This window comes from Phyllopteryx taeniolatus, chromosome 14, assembly GCF_024500385.1.
Source record: "Phyllopteryx taeniolatus isolate TA_2022b chromosome 14, UOR_Ptae_1.2, whole genome shotgun sequence".
In the NCBI taxonomy this organism is placed as follows: Eukaryota; Metazoa; Chordata; class Actinopteri; order Syngnathiformes; family Syngnathidae; genus Phyllopteryx; species Phyllopteryx taeniolatus.
The window spans coordinates 3,903,208-3,926,574 of record NC_084515.1 but is presented as its reverse complement, the minus strand read 5'-3'; the positions used below and the strand labels follow the sequence as shown (position 1 = coordinate 3,926,574).

Below are 23,367 nucleotides of genomic sequence, written 5' to 3'. Positions count from 1 at the left end.
GCAGTCATCAGCATAAGGCTTGGGACAGCTTGCAGCATGTTAAAAGTGAAAGCAGATAGCCTTATGCAGAAGCCTTATCTTCCACAGGGAACAGGGAGGGAAAATGCCAGGAAAAGTCTACTAGAACATCTGAACTTTATTTCAGGTTAATCAAAGGCACTTCAAATATTCACAGATGTGTGCTGCCTCCTATTTAACATGAGTGTGAATGTGAATGGTTAATTTTTAACATAGACACATCCCCAGTTATAAAAGGGTGTGCACACTTGTGCAACCACCTTGTTTCAGTTATTAGTTATTATGTCTTTTCAATTGAGCAATAGGTCACATTGATGATGGAAAAACTTTCTCAATAATTTATCTCAGCCTCATTTTTTTTCTATCACAAAAGACGTTTGAACAGGGGTGTGTAGACTTTTTATATCCACTGTATCTACAGTGGATCAGGAAAGTATTCAAAGCACTTCACTTTTTCCATATTTTTTTATTTTATGATTGATATGATATGGTGATGTATGTCTTTTATACTTTATAAATGTGCAAACATTTCAAAAACACCTTTTCCATGTTGTCATTATGGGGTGTTGTGAGTAATAATTTTGTGAGGAAAAAAATATTTATTCTATTTTAGAATAAGGCTGTAAGTTAACAAAATGTTAATGCATGACTACTTCTCAGTTACTGCTCAGTTTTGATGGATCTTGATTGATTTGTGTACATAGTTGTTACAATTGGATTAGATTGTTTCCTAAATATCACACTTCATATTTTATGTTCAGTCAAAACTAATCATGAAATAGCATAAAAAAATCAACCCACCTCTAGAGATTTGGGAATTTTAGATTTAAAAGGATGCCTGAGAGATGAATAGAGAAGAATTCTGTCTGAAGTTCCGTTGAGCTGCATTGAAAGCTACAAGGAAAAACGGATTTTCAGAAAAGCAAGCATTTGAAACCTGTCAGTTTTACAGTGAAGAATTCAACTACAGCATTTACTTACTTGACACTCCTGTCGCTCAATTTTCAGTCTCCCTCGAAGTAGATAATCAAAGTCTGTGTTGTTTTTGGGGCTCCAGCATACATCTCCCTCCATTAAAGCAAAAGAGGGGATTTGCAGCTGAAATAGCAAAAAAATGTTTAACTGGTCACAAGGGTTCATCCAGTGCAAAAGCCACACAAACACGATCACCAAACTATATTTGGTATACTTGGGACACAAAATATTTGATCTTCTGGTGTTGTTTCCTCAAACTGTCAGATTATGTCCGAGGTTAATTTACCTGGAGCTGATGGGTGATGTTGGTTCGAACTCTTAGCGCTTGCTGACTTGTGTGCAATGAATTGAATATAATTTGCCCAAAGAAACTCAGCTTCTCTTGGCTGCTGACTCGCAACCTTCCTTGAATGTCTTTCTGGGTCTAGAAAAACAAAAGAACAATGCCAATACATGTTTGAGTGCACACATCTCCCATCATATCGTCTGCAGTTTTTAGACCCTTCTTGTTTAATTATATATTTTGTCACAACTGGACACACTCATATTCTGTAAGTCGGAATGATGTAAAAAGTCTCATCCAACTGAGGATATTTATTGAATATCAAATAGTTCACTGAGACTGTCAACTCTCTTACTTGGTTGCTGGACATGGTAAGACAGATCTCAGAGTCTGATGGAAACGTTTCTGTGTTGAAAGGATGGATCAGTGCAGAGCAAACCTAAATATTAAGAGACGCATTAGACAAGAAACTCTCCGAATACAGTAATTAACAACTCGCACTGTCGTCTGATTGTACTTACAAAAGGGCTTGGTAATTTGTAGCCAACGGTCAGAGTGTGATTGATCTCTTTATTGCTATAAAAACCAGCTCTTGATTCCAGGATGTAAAGGCCTTTCAGGAGGTCCACGGTGAAAGTCTCCCTAAGGAGAAGCTTCTGAGGAAATGTCTTGAATGGCTGTCTGTGCGAGATTGCATTCTTTACATCAAAACCACAACAACAAAAGTTTACAAGTGTAAAAGACACTGATGAACAGACCTAAGATGGAGCAGTGCTGTTTTTTGGTACATGTTTTTGTCCTTCTTCAGTTCCTCCATTGTCCCTTCAAACTCAAACTCAGTAGGGCGACTCTTGGGGTCCAACAAGCTCACCCTCAATATCGCTTGCCTCTTTTTCAAAAGCTTCAACATGATAGTTGATAATACAGTAAATGTTTGTGAATAATAAGACAAGAACACACATTTTCCAGTTTGTTGCGGAGCACCTTGTCAATGGTGTTCAGGGCAGCTGAGACGGTGATGTTTTGTTTGCTGTAGCTGGAGGACATCTGCAAGGTGAGGCTGGATTTCAGCATCTCCAGAGAGATGTCTCCTCTCAGGGGTGCAGTCCACAGTGAGCTTAGAGACCACGAGGTTTTCATATTCTTCTTTCCCATGAAGCCCAGTCCTCCTAGCTGGCAAGGGATGGACACCAAACGGTAAATTAAGTTGAATGACGAGAGAGCACTTTGTGAATTCGTGGAGATTGAATTCTGAATGCATCTTGTGCAGGTTTGTGGAGGGGCTGGATACTATACTAGCTGATGTAGGAGGAGCATTGGGGTATAGTACACCCTGGACAAATGACATGACACATACAATAGAGCAGTGGTTCTTAACCTTGTTGGAGGGACGGAACCCCGCAAGTTTCATACGGAGTGCACGGAACCCTTCCTAATTTGAAAAATAAAACATGGTTTATTGCAAATTCAAAACAGGTATATATTTTATTGTCTGTGTAGATATCCAGGTCATGCACAAAATGAACCACGCATTAGTTTGTTTCAGAAAAAAATTGACTTATTTCCTGTAATAATATGCCTTTTGCTCTTGAAAAAGACCTTTTTCATGTAGGGATATGAAATTTATGTGATTTAAATGTGCTTTATTTAGTCCAAAGCTAAGATAGGGAGGAGTATTTGGTTTATTAAGTTTATTTTATTGGTGTGCCAGTCCCTATATGTAAAGTAGATATGCAGATTATTTTAATTATATGGCATAATAATCTATTGTAAATTATTTTGTGGAGCCACGGCTAATGCTTAGTGACCCCAGTTTGAGAACCACTGATTTGTAGGAATAATAGAATCTGCCATACGATGCATTTCTTTTAAGGAGATCCTAAGGTTGATATGAAGTTCCACATTACTTGTAAGAATGTGACAGCTGGAGTGTGGAGCTTGAGACGGGCCTCCTTCTCGCGGCCTCTGTCCCTGTAGGAAGCCTCCAGGACGAGGTTGCGGACAGTCACCCATTTGTTGGCAGTCAGTTCAGAGTTGAGCTGCAGCGTGTGGCGATGGTGCTTACTCAGCTTGTGGGTAGTGTAAATGTACAGCCACGGAGTGTCCATATTAAACGTTGCTGAGAATGTCAAATGTTTTCACTTTATAAATCACTTTATACAAACACATATAACATTCAGAGAGCTCAAGATGATGAAATCTCAGTGACGCTCACCTTCCCATTTCTTGTGTGGGTTATCATTTGGAGGGCTTTTCCAGTGTATACCAGCCACAAGTGGTGTCAAGTTGTTGTAGTTGATTTTAAGGTGAGTACTACTCTCAGACCCGAGCTGTCTAAGGTAGGAGTGCAGTAGCTGGGTGCGGTAGTTTAAATCTTTTTCTGGAACCTGGAAATTGAACTGAAAAAAAATGGGGAATATTAAAGTTTTTTTTTCTTAAGGAACTTCTCTCTAGTTACTACCACACACAAAAACTGAAAAACAAAAAAATTTCCACTACAACAAAATTTTAATTTGAAAAACAAACACAAATGTTCGAGTACACAGAGTTGCAAAAATGTACAAAAGATCCAGAAGGTCATTAGGTTTGGAACAAACAGAACAGAAGCAGAATGAGAAAATATCAAACTATAGGCCCGGCCGGGTTACCTCCAACGTGTAGCTAGTGTGGTTTTGCGTCGACTGATTTTTGAAGGACTGGCTCATAAGTAGCGTGTGTTTGTTGTTGATCTCATCCCAGTGTTTACCGTAGCTCATATCCACAGATGATTTTACATGGCTTTGGCTTTCCTCATGCCTGAAGTAGATCTGACAAGAACATCAATGTGGAGGTTAATGTGAGGCCTTCTCTCATGACCTACATTTGCAACCTAAATTATAATATTTGTTCCATGAAATTGTATTAATTTATTTTCAAGTCTATTCTCTTCATTTTGCAGCGTTTCTATTGGCTGCACTTGCTTCCAGTACATTTATGTGGATGTTTGATATTTAAAGTTCAGCTTTTATGTGTTGCGATCTGCCCAGAGCCTTCATAATCAGTAGTTCGGATGCATGTAAATTTGCCTCACAGGGCCAGTGAGCTGGCCCAAAATGATGTCACTATTTTTATATCCTCTGATTGATTGGTCAAAGCAAGCCTATTTTCACTAGCAAAATACTACAGGAGCGATCATTAATACACTTAATAATTAGTATCTCTGGTGAGTATGATGTATTTTATTTTGAAATGTTTCTGTTTTTGTTTTGTTATTAAAATAGTTACTTTGTGGTTGATAGGAGGCGTGTTGGAACAGTAGAACTCGTGATCAGCTCTCACTATGTACGTGAGGTTAGCGTGCCTCTCACTCTTCACACTTTGGGATGTGTGGCACTCCCGATGCAGGTGCCGGGCATCACCTGCAAAGGGGTCAAAGGACATCGCAAGCTGTAATAATAATAATGTTGATACACGCTGCCAAAACTGCCAACACCTACAATATATTTTACCAAGCAAACAGGTAATAGGTAATAAGAATCGATGTGATTCAGCTGAGGAAAACTTATTTCACCTTAAGGGATGAAGCGATTAGCAAGTGAGTAACTTCTTATTCATTAAACAACTATGTTGGAAGACATACAGTATCCTATACCCAACCTGTGTTGAACCAAGGCACTTATTTGATGTTAGAAAAATCTCACAGCACACCACTTAACAAAAATATCACAGAAAGTATATATAGTGCGATAAAGAACCATGTTGCAGGATGTTTTTCTAACACTCACCGCCCAGACCATATTTGAGGCGAAGCGCAGAACTCCACAGCAAGCCTTTCTGCTCCACGAGTCCTAGCATTCTGCTTCCAACAACACCAGGTAAGAAAAGTTCGACCTCTAGAGAGTACTGCCTGCTGTGGCTGTCCCTCCTTCGCTCCAGGGCCACTACATACAAACATTTGATTTCAGTCTATTGTGATAAGAAACATGAGCCACTTACCTGCCAAAACTATAAGAAAAGAAAGTAAAAAGATAAATACATGCAAATATAGAAGAAGAGGGTTGTTCCAAAATTGGTGGTCATTTTCTGTTCCCACCCACATGAAATTTCAAATAATCCATGTACAAAGTACAGAAACATGAACTTGTTGTGCAAAATATATTATAAAATGTAACTGGAGTAAGGTTAAAAGGGTTTTCCTAAATATTATCAAAAAAATCTAATACGTAGTTCTTGAGGCTTTTTTCTCTTGTCCGTCTCTCTTGATGACAGACAAACATACTGGTACACACACACACACACACACACACACATACATATATATCGACACGGTGGGTGACTGGTTAGCACATCTGCCTCACAGTTTTAAGGACCGGGGCCAGTTTTAAGGACCCGGCCTCGCCTGTCTAGAGTTTGCATGTTCTCCCCTTGCCTCCGTGGGTTTTCTCCGAGTACTCCGGTTTCCTCCCACATTCCAAAAACATTCATGATAGGTTGATTGAAGACTCTAAATTGCCCTTAGGTGTGAATGTGAGTGCGAATGGTTGTTTGTTTATATGGGCCCTGCGATTGGCTGGCGGCCAGTTCAGGGGGTACCCCGCCTCTCGCCTGAAGATAGCTGAGATAGGCTCCAGCACGCCTGCGATCCTAGTGAGGAAAAGCTGTACAGAAAATGGATGGATGGATCTATACAGTATAATGCCGCTCCTGTCGATTCACCTTGCAAATCTACGCTCCCTACCCGACTAAATGGACGAGCTTCATCTTCTCACAAAGACCAATAAAGACTTAGGACGTTCCACCACCCAGTGCTTCACGGAGACATAGCTTTGTGAATGCATCCCCGATGACGCTGTAATGCTTCCAACTACACTTGGTAGACCGCGTCACAGAGTTATCGGGGGAAACAAAAGGTGGCGGTATACGGTTCTATGTCAATGAAAAATGGTGTACCGACGTCACACACACTGCAGCCCGGGCTTGGAGTTGCTGTTTTTAACTGTAAATCATTCGGTAAATCATTCGCCGCGCAAGTTTGCTTCATTCATATTCGCCGGTGTCTACATTCCTCCCCAGGCTAATACGAACGCCGCACTGCTAACACTCGCTGAACAAGTAAACAAACTTGAAAAAGCACCCAGATTCACCACTTATTATTCTTGAGGACTTTAACAAAGCTAAACTCAATCACAGACTCCCTAAATACAAGCAACACATTGACTGCCCCACAAGGGAAAACAACACTCTAGACCACTGCTATACCACGCTAAATGACGCATACCGTGCTATCCCCCGTGCAGATCTGGGCTCGTCTGATCATTGCTTAATTCACTTAATACCAACATACAGACAAAAACTTAAATGTGCAAAGCCTGTGGTGAAAACAGTGAAGAAGTGGACCAATGAAGCAAAGTTAGAACTTCAAGACTGTTTACATTGCACAGATCAGAATAAGAATCCTCTAAATTTGCCAAGTATGTCAAAAACACACAAGGAATTTGTCTCCGGTAGCTGGAGCCGCTCTAGTACAATAACAGACAACCATATTGAGAAAAAAAAAAAAAAAAACTTTTCAGTGAGATTGGAGTGTCTTTTAACGTCAACTGGCAGCCGAGATGAATTTATGGACTGTATCACATCCTATAACAGTTTCTGTGAAGATGTGTGTGTACCAACAAAGACATTTTGCTCGTTCAATAACAAGCCATGGTTCACTGCCAAACTTCAGCAACTTAGCCAGGCGAAAAAGAATGTGTATTAAAGTGGGGATAGAGCCCTGTATAATTGCGCGAGAAACCACCTGACTAAAGAAATTAACATTGCAAATTATGCAGGAAAGCTGGAACATCAGTTTACCCCAAACAACTGCATTATAATAGATAAATCTATTTATAATTTGAAAAGGACACTTTCACACCCCACACCCACCCAGCCGCACCACCGACCACCATCACACCTCTGACTCCACGTCCTGCGTTGACCATCTAAAACAGGATGTGAGACGTATCTTCAAACAACAAAAGATCAACAAAGCGTCAAGCCCAGAACTTGTGTCCCCATCTTGCCTCTAAGTCTGCGTGGACCAGCTTGCTCCAGTCATCATGCAGATCTTCAATAGATCTCTGTAACAGTGTGAAGCATTATCCTGTTTCAAATGCTCCGTCATCATCCCAGTCCCCAAGAAACCTGAAATCTCAGGTCTGAATGACTTAGACAGGCCTGTAGCCCTGACATCTGTGATCGTTAAGTTCTTTGAAAGCCTCGTGCTGGACCACCTCAAGGGCGTCACAGGTCCCCTGCTGGATCCCATGGCGACCAAGCAAACAGGTCTGTGGATGATGTCGTCAACATGGGAGTGCACTTCATCCTAGAACACCTGAATGTCGCATGGACCTACACGAGGATCCTGTTCGTGGACTTCAGCTCTGCATTCAACACCATGATCCCCGAACTCGTTTCCTCCAAGCTTCTCCAGCTCAGCGTCTTGCCTACCATCTGCTGTGTGCATTCACAGCTTCTTGATGGGCAGGACATAGCAGGTGAAGCTGGGGGACACCAGCACCGGGGCGACACAAGGATGTGTCCTCTCTCCCCTGCTCTTCTCTCTCTACGCGAATAACTGCACCTCAACGCACCCAGCTGTCAAAATCCTGAAGTTTGCAGACGACACCACAGTCATCAGTCTCATCAAAGACGGTGATGAGTCTGCATATCGACAGGAAGTGGAGCGGCTGGAGCTTTGTATGCATAGTATGCATAGTATTTCTGAGCAAAAACACTAAGATTAGCTTTGATTTGCAAACCTGTTGCTGAAATAACATACATGGTCCATTTTTTTAAATGTCAGTGCCTTAAATTTTCCTCCAATTTTGGACGGACCCATAAAACCTAATAAGGCCCTGCCTGGGGTGGAACGGTGGTCGACTGGTTAGAGAGTCAGCCTCACAGTTCTGAGGACCCGGGTTCAATCCCCGGCCCCGCCTGTGTGGAGTTTGCATGTTCTCCCCGTGCCTGCGTGGGTTTTCTCCGGGCACTCCGGTTTCCTCCCATATCCCAAAAACATGCATGAATTGAAGACTCAAAATTTCCCGTAAGTGTGAATGTGAGTGCGAATGGTTGTTTGTTTGTATGTGCCCTGCGATTGGCTGGCAACCAGTTCAGGGTGTACCCCGCCTCCTGCCCGATGATAGCTGGGATAGGCTCCAGCGCGCCCGCGACCCTAGTGAGGAGAAGCGGCTCAGAAAATGGATGCATGGATGAGGTCCTGCCTGTTGTATACCTGAAAGTGATGCAGGTACTCCAAACACATTCTTCACTGTGGCAGAAAAGCTCATCTTTTTTCCTACTCCACGGGTAACGTTGGCAGAGAGGATGATGGGATTTCTATTGGCAGCCATTTTGGCTTCAAAGTGATAGCGTGTCCTAAGCTCTGAGATGAGTGTCTGCTTGTCCACCAAACCCTTGAATGGAGAAAATATACAAATACACCAGAACCCAGAACATGAAAACACACTTGCACCAAACAATTAGTGAAATCCAAACCAAGACCTATTTGAAATATTGTGTCTTCTTTGGAAGCATAACCAATCATACATGACGCTGTCTCAGACATATTGGTTTAGAATACGGAAAAGCCTCTCAATATGGTGCACTCCAGTTCAAAATCGCTGCAAATCATATGCATTAATATCTCTCTGAAGGTGTAATAATGGCGCATACTGCTTTGGTAAAGGCACAATTACTATTTACTGTATCAGATCTCATTCTATTGTATGGACTATTTCGTAATGGTTGTTAACAATGGGCGCCAGGATACTTTCGGGTGGCAGAAAAGTAATTGACAACCGCCGATCTGAACTTAAATGATGACAAAAACTTGTTGTGTTTTGGGTTGCGCAGACAGATATACCCAAAAAGGTTTTTGGATTTTTAGATTTCCTTGGAAAATATCTAAATCAATCCTATTGAACCTGTGGGTGAGGGGGATAAAATCGAGTGGATGTGGTAAATATGTGTAAAGAGAAGCTGGCAAGACTTCCTGGTGGCGTAGTAGCCACTTCCAAAGGGACAGACTGGGAACCACGGCTCCATCTTTGGGTTTGTGGAAGGCATTTTCTCACAGGTATGTATGAAATGTTTGGTTACGTTGTCTTTGAGTAATTTACCAAAACATAATGACTAGCCTACTAGTAGACAATGGTCATCAAAAGAGCACAACTGTGCCATTAATCGGAGCAATAGAAAAAGTCAATTAATTTGTCAGTCCTCAATGATCATGTTAACTATATCTGCATTTCAATGACGTCTATTTGTTAATCAACTTACCTGTTGAAATATAAATTTTGGTCTGTCTTCCTTCTAACATCTTTTTGACTGGCACTTCACACATTCAAACTACGGCAGTAGAGAAGAAGGCAAAAGTCATCATTCAAGCCATTTACCCTGTTTCTCAGTCACTCTGCCTTGGTCAAACGACGTAAGGTTTAGTTTACTGGTGGTGCTACCTGAGAACACTTTGCTTTTTGCCACCCGGAGGTACGTGAGACGTCACGAGGAAATGTCCTATATGTGCACCAATAGTTGTGACAAGTGTGAGTTTTAGTAAAAAAGTGAATCCTTCAGAAAAATCCTGAATATGTAACAAAACGTACCATAACATAATAATGAACCCCATCAATTGTCAGCTCAAGTTTTGCACTCTTTATACTCCTCTCCTGTTCAAGTTCCCCTGAGAAAGCAAAATACCTCATGTATTAGGAAACCAAATCTCGTTAATGTACCTTCAAACTAACCTTGTACGAGGATACTTTTTAGAGGATGAGATAACCTGAGCAGAAATCTGCGAGGGTTGAAGGCTAGGTCAAGTGACATGTCCCTGGGGATGGATGACTTTGGAGTAGCCAGAAGGAGGTGGATGGAAGCCTCTTTTGGAAACCAGCTATCTACCTGAGGCCAAAGATGGGGTTGAAGCATTTGATAGTCTTAAACCAGATCAAGGCACAATAATACTAGTAGTCCTAAAAAATAAAATGATGATATGGTCTTTGGAGCTCTCACAGTGATGCATCAAAGCAGAAAGAATAGAAATTCATCACCACCATTGTTAAATTTCTAGTACCAGTGGGTCCATTGAGAAGGCAGCCTCAAGCAAGTAGTAATGGAGACCTCTGTCCAGTTTCAGCAGCCTAACGGAGAGGTGGGTGGGACCTGAGGGCGGGAGTGAGATGCTCCCGGAAGCGAGGGGATAGGATGCATTGGCGCATAGTTGCCAGCCGACCATCTTGGACCCTGCGAAGAGAGATTCTCTAAGTATCATAAAAAGAAGCAACTCTGAATCGGCGACAATCCTGCACGTAGCAATCCAGATGGTTTATATTCATTTATTACTTTTGTGTATCCTGTTCGCGGGGAGTCTGTCCCAGCTAAATAGCCGCCAATTACAAGGTTGACAAAAGAGCTCTTCCAACACTGCATATAAGGCCCACCGCACACTGTGCAGCACGGCCAAACCTAACTGGAATTGACCTTCATAAGAAAAAAAAAAAACAGTCGCAACAGACAGTTGGCGACTCACACCCACACATTGAGCGATTTGATCTACCGACACGATGCGACGAAAAATTTCAACCCTGTATCGGGTTTTGAGGCTCAGCACACTATATAATACTGTATTTTATCACTTTTATTAAACCATAAAAACATAGCATGATTGTCAAGGAGGAAGGGGGTTGGCACAAAGAGTGGAAGTGAGTGAGACTACAGGAGAGAGTGTGGATATTTTGAGCTGATGCCACGAGTGATTTGTACATCGCTCACGTGGATTTTGGCGACAGAGACTGCATACTTTTTTTTCTATTTTCATAGATTGCATATAATTTGATCAGTACAGCAAAGGTACATGTAAAAAATATATATAATTTAGCACTTTTTTTTTGCTGCCTTGGCTTGATATGGGTAAATGTCTCACATCCCGAAAAAACCACACCTCGTCCTATTTTCAAAAAGTTATTGATGATTTAAAATTGTACGCATTCATTGTAAAGGCAATCCTTGTTGACAAAGCAAATGGTGGTGGCCCATTGAATAATATTTTTATTATGGTAAAGAGAAAAGTGCATAACGGTAAAAACATAAACAACTTCATAAAAATCATGTGAGTTGCACAATTTACAAGTGTTTCCCTTCAAACTCTGTGGATACAGGTGCATTAATGATCTCAGCTACTCATTAAACCCATGACACTCTTGTCTTTATACAATTGTAATAACAGTAAAGACATGCAATAGCTCAGACACTTTCATAAAGTCCATCCATATTCATTCGTATCTCAGAAATAACAGCATTTATTTTGTTTTCTGCTATTGTGTGAATGCAAAATGGCTGCCTCAACCTGGCACTTCAGCTCACAGATCCCTCTGGTGTATTGCAACAACATAATGAGGCTCCCTCCATTGGCATTAATTATCTTTTGATGGATAACAACTGCCAATAATTCAAGTACTCAAATGAGTAAAATAATTGATTTTTCAAAAGGAAATTCAGTGGGCCATGTCTATACTGTTACTGATCAAATTATATGAAAACAAACTTTTTGCATTTCTGAATGTGGCAATTTTGCGCAATCTGTGTAAAAGATTTGTCTTTCAAATATGAATTTGATATTTTGTACAGAGTAGTGTGATGAAGTGAAAGTTTGTAAATAGATACATTTCTCTCATCATCCTTGCTGTTTCTGGAGTAAATGGCTGTTTATATTAATGAGCAAAAGGAGGTAAATGTGAGCATATCTGTCAGTTATTTACGGTTCAGTGATGTCTGAGTGTACATGCGAATGGCTTACAGGTCTTTGGTGTGCAGGTTGTCTGCTGGATGCGACACTTTGGACCTTTCATCTCCTCTCTGCGATCGCCACTCAGTTGAAATACTCGGGAGCTGGTTGACAAATCCAATTGTGGTTGTAGAGATATAAGACAGTAAACATAACAACCTCCCACCCTCGTCCTTTAAAGTTGTTTTGTTAAGAGAGGATTTGCAGTGATTTTTGTCTTTAAAAAATTTGACTCACCTAAGAGACACAATGTCCATGGCCTCCTCTGGAGTGTTGAGTGTGACCCTGAGATCTTGGCCCTCCTGCATGTGGACACTCCCATCCAGACTAGTGGAGCTCACTAGTTCAGACATCCACTCCACTGCAGCATGACCCAGGGTGCCATCAACCCCCATCCTGGCTGTCAGGCCTACATAACCACTGCGGATGTAGACACAGACAGCTGTAGGTATTGTTAAGTTGGCCGACGTGTATGGAAAGCTGTTTGAGCATTTATTCAATATCCTTGATATCAAGCTCAAAGTCCATGTACGACAATTCAGCACACTAGTAGAACGACTGCCGTACAGCTAATTTTGTTTTCACTATTCGTGCCACTTTTGACCTACAAGTACGCAATTAAACCTGGCTTGTAAACTACTATGCTACACTAGGAACACTCCTAGATCCAACTAGTAGGCATGTGCAACGGACTATAGTAGCCTCCTGGACCCTCCTAGTAGCACCAAACTGCCCACTACATGCACCTCACTAGTAACCGTCGTTATACTATACTACTATATTGTCTTACTAGTGACTTAAGAGACAAGGATGTTAAATAAATGCTCAAAAAGCTTTCGAGAAAGCCATTTGAGAATGTATTCGATATCCTTGATATCCAGTTTAAAGTCCATGAACGAGTATGCACTTTTTCCCCACTAGTGGGACAACTTTGGCATACTAGTAAGACAACTACATATTATTAGTGAGGTACTTACATGTACTTTAGCAGGATATTTGAGGATATCGAATAACAGACTTTATTGCATTTATTCAATATTCTTGACTAGGAACTCAAGTCATGCCTAGACAAGTCACAAGTAAGACGATTCAGCACATTAGTAGAACGACTATGTCTTTTACTAGTGACATTTTTTTCCACCCCTGTAAGACATTTCTGCACACTAGTAGAACAACTTTGGCATACTAATAGGACAACTAAATGTTACTAGTGAAGCAAAACTACAAGTCGGCTTTTTGATGCTACTAGTAGGAACCAGGAGGCGTGTGTGACACATCCCTAAAACAAAAATGTTTTAATTACTAGAAAGACAGTTCTTTTACTAGTGCGGACAACGAGTGTACATAGACCTTAAGCTGGATATCAAGGACATCGAATAAATATTCAAAGGCTGTCCCTCAATGTCGATTTACTTGGGTTTAATGTAACCAGCGAGGGAGAAGTGAGACGTATCCCTGTAGTTGATGTTTCCTTTGAGCCGCAGTGAAAGAAAGGAAGTCATATTAGTGGCTATTTTCACAGGTAAGCCAGACAAGGACGGCAGAACCAACTCCTCTGTCAAGAGCACAGCCTTGTGGTTGAACTGAACCTCATGACCCTGGAAAACAAAGATGACGTCAGGGACCATTTGGAAAAACCCACTAAAGATGGTGATAATCGAGAGAGACTACCAGGACACCTTGAGCAGTTTGACAGCTAGTCCTGCTGCACTAAGTGACATTTGTTTGATTTGAGCATAGAGATCGTCACATGTAAACACACTGAGCTCATTGCCAAACACTTTCACACCAACCCAACACTTCAGGCCGTCTTCTTCCATTTTTTTCCTTGTGGATAACTGGAACACACAAAATAAATGCAAGTTGTACACACATTATATTTAATTATAATTATATTATTTACCACAACACTGGGTAAGCCTGCACAATGTAATCTGGTCTATAACAACACTGCATCACACTGACAGGAATTTAATCTACGTATTGTGATTACAGTATTTTGATTCACAAGCTTTATTGAGCCACGGCACATATTTTGCTTGAGAAAAATCTTACGGGACGCCACCAAACAAAAATGTCATAAAAGGTATACAGTACAATGAAATAATGATGATCTCATCTTAATTTTCGCATAAATGTTCTTACTCAGTGTGAAATGTGGGCCTGTTTATTAGAACAAAAATTCTGTTGTATGAATGGCAACAGGTGGATAAACAGGTTCATACTAGCTTCTGCCATCTAATGGAAAAACATTTCAATGTTCTGCCTGTCACTATACATCGCTGGCATATTTTACATTACATTTACATTATTTTTCATTAATGAATTATAATTTTCAGACCAATTTAAATGAAATTGGATCGTTTCCTGTGGTATACCTGATGATCTCTTTCTGTGGTTGAGAATCACTGATTTAGCTACATTAGATGGGCAAAATACTAGAAACATCTCTATGTAAAGATGCATAATTATTCTACACTACTACAAGCAACAATACAATTAACCCCCGCATATTCACATTTTGGAATTCACAAATCCGCCTCTTTGTGAAGTGAGTGATTACGTGATTTTTTTTTAGCAGAAAAAAATTATTTACCAATAGCTGTATTGCTTTGGCGGCATCTGGTGACAAAAAACTTTCAACATGAGTTGAGGAGCTTCAGTTTGAAAAAAAAGTAGGCCATTGGTGTCATCTTGGGGCATCTGTCTAAACCTTTTTAGGGGGCGTCAATTACTTGCAGATATTCATTGTAATAATATTGTTTGCATTAGTTCCTCTCAAAACTATGCATTATTATTTTGTATGTTTATATACCACATTTTTATAAGCTCTTACATTAGCTCAAGCAGGTGTACTCATTTCAGGTGAGAGTAAATGACTTCTTGTCCATTGTAAAAAAAAATAATAATAAATAAAAATTTAAAATAAACAACAGCATGCCCTCTTGTTACAGTCTTTTCAAAATAAAAAAGTGCAACTCTGCTGCCCAGACTGTACATTTCAGAGCACGTACTGTACACTCCTATGATAAGACTCCACCCTTTGCTGTGACCTTACCAACGCCCTGGCCTGCTTCAGATAACTGTTGGAGCTGGATAAACATAAGTCTTTCTCTTCTCTATGTTCTTCATTTATTTTTCGTCTTGTCTTCGTTGCCTCTTTGGATGCCGAGTGGTCTGAGGAAGTGGGGTCTCCAGTTTTGGAGGGATTCAGCTGACCTAAAATGCTCTTCAGAAGTGGTTGAGCATTCTCAATGTGAAGATCCACCTAGAATATCAATTGGGGATATAAGTTTTGGAACAGTGCTAGAGTAGTCCCTTTTAACAAGAGAGTGGAGATTACAGTAAAAGATGGCACTCACCTCTAGAAGGTTGCTGGCTCTACCATGAAAATACACTGTCAGGTTGATGGAGACAGTGCTCGGAAGAAATGATTTGGGGGAGAAAATGACGGTTGTTTCCACATTTGTTATTCCCAGGCCTGAAACATTCAAAAACAGAAAGTGTATGATTCTTCCAGTAGCTACAGTATAATGAAATATGAGAAGAATGAAGAAGGGGATATTTTTATATACCTGGATTATTATCAAGAGTCCTATAATATTTTCATTTTTGCCTAAACTGTGCATAAACTGTTAATCCAAATATTTATTATTTGTTATTGTTAATTTATCTCATTAAATAATTGGTTCATGTTATTTATTGTAAATAAAAGAAATTGTAAAATAATGATAAATTTAACGATTCTATTTTACTAAATAATGGGTCAATTAATTGTACGGAATTAAATTGATAATGACTCAAAAATATTTTAATATTCATTCATCTTCCGTACCACTTATCCTCACTATGGTCGCGGGAATGCTGGAGCCTATCCTAACTGTCTTTAGGCGAGAGGCAGGGTACACCCTGAAGTGGCTACAGGCCAATCGCAGGGCACATATAAACAAACAACCATTCGCACTCACATTCACACCAACAGGAAATTTAGAGTCTTCTATTAATGCATGTTTCTATTAATGCACGGTGGACGACTGGTTAGAGCGTCAGCCTCACAGTTGTGAGGACCGGGGTTCAATCCCCGGCCCCGCCTGTGTGGAGTTTGCATGTTCTCCCCGTGCCTTCCGGGCACTCCGGTTTCCTACCACATCCCAAAAACATGCATGGTAGGTTAATTGATGACTCTAAATTGCCCGTAGGTGTGATTGTGAGAGCGAATGGTGGTTTGTTTGTATGTGCCCTGCGATTGACAGAAAATGGATGGATGGATGGATATATGATTTAGTAATAGGTTAACGTGTTGTAAATAAAACAAGAGAAAAGTAAAACATTTGAAATACATTTAACAACTTTGTATTGTACTAAATAATCATCCATCCATTTTCTGAGCCGCTCCTCCTCACTAGGGTCGCGGGCGTGCTGGAGCCTATCCCAGCTATCATCGGGCAGGAGGCGGGGTACACCCTGAACCGGTTGCCAGCCAATCGCAGGGCACATACGAACAAACAAGATGCAAACTCCACACAGGCGGGGCCGGGGATTGAACCCTTGTCCTCAGAACTGTGAGGCTGACGCTCTAACCAGTCGGCCACCGTGCCGCACTAAACAATCAGTCAATTAATTATACACAATTGAACTAAAAATGAGAATGACCATTTTTATTTTTAAAATGTATTACATTAAAATACAAATACAAATATTCATACAGTAGTATAACAATATAAATATTTATATAATTTATTGATTTATTATTACAAATAAATTATTTTACATATTTCCCAGGAACATTTTAAATCTCATTTATCTACCTTATCTACAAATTACCTGGTCCATTTGCATAAAACTTTGCCCATCCCTGTTGTGAGGTCATTTTTAATAAACATTTGCAGAATTACTAGTCTTACCATTTGTGGTCGTGTAGTCTGAATAGGAAGAGTATTTTAAAAAATCTGCTTCAAAATCTCTGCTGATTATGTCGTCAGGCAGAGAATCAATGAGGGTCTGCTTCATGGGGTCATCGCTCCTCAGTATATTAGTTAGGTGACTCCATACAAATGAGCCCACTACAAGGAAACACAAAATAAATCCAAATGCTTTTTTAAAATGAAATAAAATGTTTATTGTCTAATACAAGTGGATAAACAAGACTTAAAATCCCAGTAAACCCCCACTATAACACAGTTCAGCGGTGGCGCCCCCATATCGCATATTTGAAGCGATTTGTTTTTTTTTACAGTGTACAGGCAAGTCACATTTAGAGTGTGATTATTTTTGTATACATTGTTTTTATGTGTTGCTAATTTCCATTAGCCGGTCTATGGCATTTCACATTCCATCATAGCATCAAGCTCGCAGACTTTCCTTAGATGAAATTATATGGTTTGGATCAACATTTTCGTGTTTAAATATACAGTGTTTTATTCTATTTTGTTTTATGTGTCAGTTTTGCACAAAACCAAAAGGAAGGGACAAATAAACAGCTTGAAGCAAGCATGCTCTGCCTCTTATTTGGAGAAGTATGCGAGTAAGAGTCCTCTTTTTGTTTCTTTAATGGGATGGTAAAAGATCATCTCCCATTTCTTGACAGCGAGAGAGTAGACCAGGTATGAAGGAATACTTTTAAAAGTGTGTTTTAGTAAGTTTAAATGTATTAAAAGCCTGTGGGAGGGGTAACGCTATTATAAAAATGTTCACATCCGGAACGTATCCCTCGTGATAAAGGGGGGTTCACTGTAAAGCCATTAAGTCTTGAAAAAGAGCAATAAATACGATACAGGTAAACAAAACAAACATTTATCAACTACTGACCTTGGCTAGATTTTTCATTTCTTAGGGTCACCTTCACCGCTTCAAACACATCCTGATCCGGGCAGCGCATGAGCTCCTGGTATGCCGCAATTCTGACCTCCACAGCCTCCAGGGAGGAGCTGTACAGCTGCAACAACAAAGTCCTCTGAAAGAAGGAAACTGCTGTCAGTCACTCATGTCATACTGCTGCTAACCTCGTCACCTCTTCACCTTGAGCGATCATGAAGCATGGATTTAGATATTTGCAGATTTTTTTAAAAGACACTCTCGCAAATGCGTGTAAAATGAGAAATTGTTCCTCAATGTTGTCATATTTACTCACATTAGCTGAGCAATCAAAACGTCTGAAGGCTTTTATGGCGACTAGTCTCAGCTCCAAAGGTACTGAGTGGTTGAGTCCATAGTGATTTAACAGCGGGATGAAGGTTGAAGCAGCCAGACCCATGTTGCCCACAGATTTCATTGCATAAGTAAGCTGTTTGTTGAAAAGGGATTATTTAGATTTTTTTTTTAGAATACAGTACATACTTTTTTACATTTTTTTTTATTAAATACATCTGTGAATTTCCTAGTCATCATTTATTTTACCTCTTTTACTTTGGTGGGACTTTGTGGTTCACAGCCTTCCTTCACGGCTTGTTCTAGTGTCTGTATGAAGGTCTGTACCTGAGGAAGGTCAATGCAGGGAGTAGTGGACTGATGGCATAGTTGATGGATCAAAGAGGATCCAGCCAGCAGAGCCTTGTCTCTCACCTCTTGAACATCAACTAAAGTCTTTCACAAACAGCAGAGTTTCAATGTTTTCATTCCTCTAAAATAGTATTATTTCCCAAGACATGAACTATATGGACAAAAGAATTGAGATGTTCTCCTAATCAATTAATAAATCAGGGATTGAAAACAAATAAATCCTTGAATCTCCCTGACGAGGTTGAATCTAGATGAGCAGAACATAAAAGCCCTGAACCCAGCCCCATCAAAAACCTATTGGATGAAATAAAACAGAGACAAATTTTCCTCTGGAAAAATGGACAATGAGTCCACACATACACAAGCTGATGTCTCTGCGAAGTGGCTGTACTGGTGTATTATACAGGTATCACAAGACTTTGTACATGTAGTTCATCTCATAACTAAAAATCAGAAGCCATGATTCATGGTTGATGCCATGCAGAAGCTCCTACATTGAGGGAGTGTATGATCTGTGGTGATGGATTAGGGATGAGGCCGATGGTGGTGAGAAAAGAATGAGCCTGTTCGTCCTCCAGTTCTTTTCCCTTCATTAGGTCGGTCAGTAGTATGATGCAGTTTTCTGAGCCACAAGCAGGTAATGCATCCAACAAGGGCTGCCTGTCCAAACAGTGAATGGGAATTAGTGTGTATGTGGAATGTGGGGTTCCCTTCAAGAGGACAGTTTTACTCAAATCGGAGCATGAAATATCTCTAGGTGTACAACACATTATGGTTAGATTGAGAGTAGGTTACTGATCGATTGCCATACAAAGACTTATTTAAGCATCCATGTAGATACAGCGTTTTTAAGAACCAGCTATATTATGATATAATGATGCTATGCCAAAAGAACAATGAAGCACTGACCAGTCATTGCGGCACTTGAAAGACATTTCCTGCCAAAGTGTCTTGAGCTGTGGTACAGTCAGCTCTCGAAGCTGAAAAGCCAACTGAAGAAACCAATGTGATACCTGAGAGTGGAAAAGAAAAAGAAAATCCTGTAAGTTTGCTAGGTCAACTAACACATGTAATGGCACACTAAATTTTACATAGTTACACTACTCGAAAACAATTTGGGATTTAGGGATACATCTAAAATGCACTAGAACCTTGACAGGTAAACTTAATTTGACCTTCTCTAAACTTTTTAATGCACATGTCCAATTGATAAATGCTTCAATACTTCTTAAAACAAGTGTTTGCTCTGTGAAAATTTCCAAGGACGTCCAATTCTGAGTAGCCCCTTCCCTCTGACAAAATCTTGTTTGAAGCCTCGCTATGGCGAGGTACTGTTGCTCAATTGTTGGTCTTGGTCTCATAATGTCACAGCATGATGAAATGGACGCTTTAAATACCAATTGTAATGGAACCAAGAAACTTATTGGTCGATTCATGGTTGTGAATTTTGCCATTCAACTCCTTGTTAGAGAACAGCAAGTTATTAAAAAAAACTACATCATCATTGAACAATTGGACATGTGTTTTCAAAGGCTTTGGAAAGGTCACATTAAGTCAATGATTCTCAACCAGTGTGCCGTGAGCGCTCTCCTGGTGTGCTGTGGGAAATTATCAAATTTTACTTAATTGCTCAAAAAATTATTTATTTCCAAGAAATAATGTATCTTTATTCATCTATGCCAGTGAGGCGTAGTGACAGACCGAACAAATAAATGCCCTTCTATTGGATGGCAGGAAGTACATACAGTAATTAATGTATCCACCTTTTGTGACATTTTTGTTTGTTGGTGTACCGTGAGAGTTTACAATTGTAAAATATGTGCCGTGGCTCCATAAAGGTTGGAAATCACTGCATTAAAAGTTCACCTGTAAAGGTTGTAGTGTATTTTAAACTCACCCTGAAATTTGACACGCAAGCCCAATACTGCATCCCTAATTGTTTTTGAGTAGCTTAATTCTCAGGTCCTGCTGAAACGTGTTGCATATTAAGCCTACCTCTTGTGGACGTGATGTGACGCTACACAACATCCGGATAGTTTGACTGACTTGAGGAGTGAAAATGTTTCTAGGCCTTGCAGCTCCTTCGTCCTCAAACGGCAGATCGGTTTGTGTCCCAAAATATAAAGAATCTGCCAGAGTCATAACGTACTGTACATCACATAGTTGGTGATGTTTCATTTCCATTCGACATGGTGCGATAAGTTAATTTCTCCTCTCCACTGCACTTACCTGTTCCTGCAACAGTGCCAGGCTGGGCTCTTAGCAGCAACAAAGTTGACTCAGTTTGTGTCTTCACCTGCCCTGAGGTCTTGGACCATGTTGCTATTGATACAGTTTCGGTACAGTTGACCTCTTCCATAACTGCAGAGCCATACGCCTGAACACAGCGTAGCTCTGATTGCACTGACTGAAATGAGAATGGGATTTAGTATGCCTTTGGTATTAATCAAACACATTTATTCAAGGTTTTTCTTAGCTCAAATTGAGGCAGAGATGGCACTATTCTGATCACTCAACCGCAAACATGCATATCAAACAAATACTTTTTCTGTGAAGTATTTACTTTTATCTTATTGTTCTTTAATGTTTTCAATTTGTTAAATCATATGTGGTGTGTCAGATAAAGTCAGGTGAGTAGGGAGGTTACTCCAGCACAGTGACGTTCATCTCGGCCAGGAATTGTCATGCTCAGAGCGTTGTGAGAACTGAACGAAACAAAGGCTGCAGAATCTCTTTGTAGACATGCTGGTTGATCATATGACCAACATTGAGGGGGAAAACTTGTAGTTTGGGTTTGAAATATGTCTTTTCAGACACTAGTCCTGGAACTTTTTGGACACACCTCATATAGCGTGCTAAAATACATCTTTCATTCAATGGTTTTAGGTGGGACTTCCAACTGTTCCGGTACAGTGACGCAAAATACTGCAAGTGTGATACAAAATGAATCCCAACTGGTGGTGCAAGGCTGGGCAGATAATAACACTTTCATGATGTCCAAGGTTTTAGAGATGGAGGTGGCCCAAAATTAGGCAGAGGTAGCCGCCTCTTCATTTTATATGCAGGAAAAACCTGGCCTTTATTGAAACATAAACACTGTATTTTCTTTCCAGAATGAGACAATGGGAATTAACTCACCGTGTCTCCAGTTACAGCTTCGGAATGGGTCCAGAAATGTGCCAGTCTCAATTGGTGACACTGTTTCAGAAACCTGGTTTTCAACAGTAATGGTCCTTGCCTCTCATACAAGCTGGTACACGTCCCATGAACATCAGTCTGAAGAAGCAACAATTAACCAAAGAGAGATCAACATGAATATACTCTCAGCAAACACTACACAAGGTACACTTGCACCATCTAATAAGGTCCAATACAAGAGCTGCATCAAAACAATACACCTTTTTTGCTACATGATGAAGTTGTTCCAAAAGAATTAAAGGGAGAACAAAGTAAAGAAAGTTACAGTAGTCCAGACATGATGTTATGAAAGCAGAGATTTTATTTTTTCCAGATCACTGTATGAAAGGAACAGATTTTAGTCTGGCAATCAGGTATGTGCATAACCTACTTCAGCATCTGGCAAAACAGGTCTAAGCACTTCCTCCTGGTCAGGGTGAATGGCGATGGAGACTGGATCAAAGTAACCGTAGGAACTTTAACTTAAAAGTAATGTCTTTTTTTAACACAAGTTGTCACCACAGAGCCACCCATGATAACAATATTCAATGTGTAGGCTTCATTTGTGTTCACATATATCATATCATATTTGTATAAATAAATGATATACATGTATTTACCTTTTGTCCGAAGACACCAGCCATAAAGAAAACAAAATTTTAGCAAGTTCAGCTTCAAACAATCATGTAATCAAACTGTAATCGTGCTTGTTAGCAAAGCATGCACAGGAAGTCTATCCTGTTTTCTGGAATTTTTCATGTGACATTCCGCATATAGCGGATTCTTCTTAAGTGATAGAAATTGGACTTTACAACAGATGATATTTGTTTCCCCAGGTTAAGATGGGAGTGTAAAGCAACACCCAGATATTTTGCGTGGGGTTTAACCGAGGGGGCAAGGGGACCAAGATTGCAAGGGATGGAATTTGTGGATTTCGAAGGGCCGCAGACAATGACTTTGGTTTTGTTTTCGTTTAAAGGTGCCATATTTTACCAAACCAACTTTTTCTAGCATTTGTGATGTTATATTGGCTCTATGGTGCTTCAGTAAACGTGAAATATAAATTAAAATCATCCACACATTCTTGAGTTCCAGACGTTTTTCTGCCGAGACGCCTGAAAGGAGGTCATTTGAATTTCTCGAGCTGTCTACATCCCTAGAGAAGATCTCCGCCTACCTCTCGAGCCAGCGCTGTCAACACAACAAACGTGTGGGCTTACAAGTGGGTCTTCTATATAAAGGCAACCAATCAGAGGAAAGGGGGCGGTCCAAGCCAAATATGGACAAAGCTATCCAAAACCTGGTTAAACAGAAGTAGTTGTCAGAGGGGCCTTTTCTGGACACTCGCATGACATCAAGGTGTTTTTGAAATTATATTGACACTTTTGACCTACGTTTGAGTGAAGAGAGTCACTGTATGGAGGTCTAAATAGCCAAAATATGGGTTCTTTAACTGGTGGAAGTTTTTTGGCATCCGGATTTTAATTTCTTGCAAAGTGTCTAAAAGAGGCTAAAAGACGTACCGGATTTTAGTGGGATGTACATCTGGGACTCATCTGCATATAAAGGGAATTAAAATGAATAACATTTTCTGATGATGTTGCTTAGCATG

At 40.2% G+C, this 23,367-nt stretch overlaps 1 protein-coding gene across 2 annotated transcripts in view; it reads right to left on the bottom strand.

Moving 5' to 3' along the window:
- Positions 1-23,367, bottom strand: part of LOC133489262 (uncharacterized) — a 53,532-nt gene that overhangs the window by 28,709 nt on the left and 1,456 nt on the right. For both annotated transcript variants that reach the window (XM_061798158.1, XM_061798159.1), the window contains exons 6-36: positions 21,717-21,854; positions 20,808-20,985; positions 20,574-20,707; positions 19,488-19,591; positions 19,073-19,238; positions 18,477-18,662; positions 18,211-18,363; positions 17,889-18,033; positions 16,985-17,143; positions 15,443-15,561; positions 15,139-15,348; positions 13,760-13,918; positions 13,494-13,678; positions 12,318-12,500; positions 12,093-12,184; positions 10,371-10,540; positions 10,045-10,198; positions 9,904-9,980; positions 8,532-8,712; positions 5,041-5,196; positions 4,541-4,674; positions 3,925-4,083; positions 3,492-3,675; positions 3,184-3,395; positions 2,261-2,449; positions 2,035-2,177; positions 1,798-1,957; positions 1,632-1,715; positions 1,280-1,417; positions 1,000-1,116; positions 820-912 (exon numbers count right to left, since the gene is read on the bottom strand). In XM_061798158.1, coding sequence (XP_061654142.1) covers positions 820-912; positions 1,000-1,116; positions 1,280-1,417; positions 1,632-1,715; positions 1,798-1,957; positions 2,035-2,177; positions 2,261-2,449; positions 3,184-3,395; positions 3,492-3,675; positions 3,925-4,083; positions 4,541-4,674; positions 5,041-5,196; positions 8,532-8,712; positions 9,904-9,980; positions 10,045-10,198; positions 10,371-10,540; positions 12,093-12,184; positions 12,318-12,500; positions 13,494-13,678; positions 13,760-13,918; positions 15,139-15,348; positions 15,443-15,561; positions 16,985-17,143; positions 17,889-18,033; positions 18,211-18,363; positions 18,477-18,662; positions 19,073-19,238; positions 19,488-19,591; positions 20,574-20,707; positions 20,808-20,985; positions 21,717-21,854 — 4,662 coding nt within the window. The remainder of the gene's footprint in view (positions 1-819; positions 913-999; positions 1,117-1,279; positions 1,418-1,631; positions 1,716-1,797; positions 1,958-2,034; positions 2,178-2,260; positions 2,450-3,183; positions 3,396-3,491; positions 3,676-3,924; positions 4,084-4,540; positions 4,675-5,040; positions 5,197-8,531; positions 8,713-9,903; positions 9,981-10,044; positions 10,199-10,370; positions 10,541-12,092; positions 12,185-12,317; positions 12,501-13,493; positions 13,679-13,759; positions 13,919-15,138; positions 15,349-15,442; positions 15,562-16,984; positions 17,144-17,888; positions 18,034-18,210; positions 18,364-18,476; positions 18,663-19,072; positions 19,239-19,487; positions 19,592-20,573; positions 20,708-20,807; positions 20,986-21,716; positions 21,855-23,367) is intronic.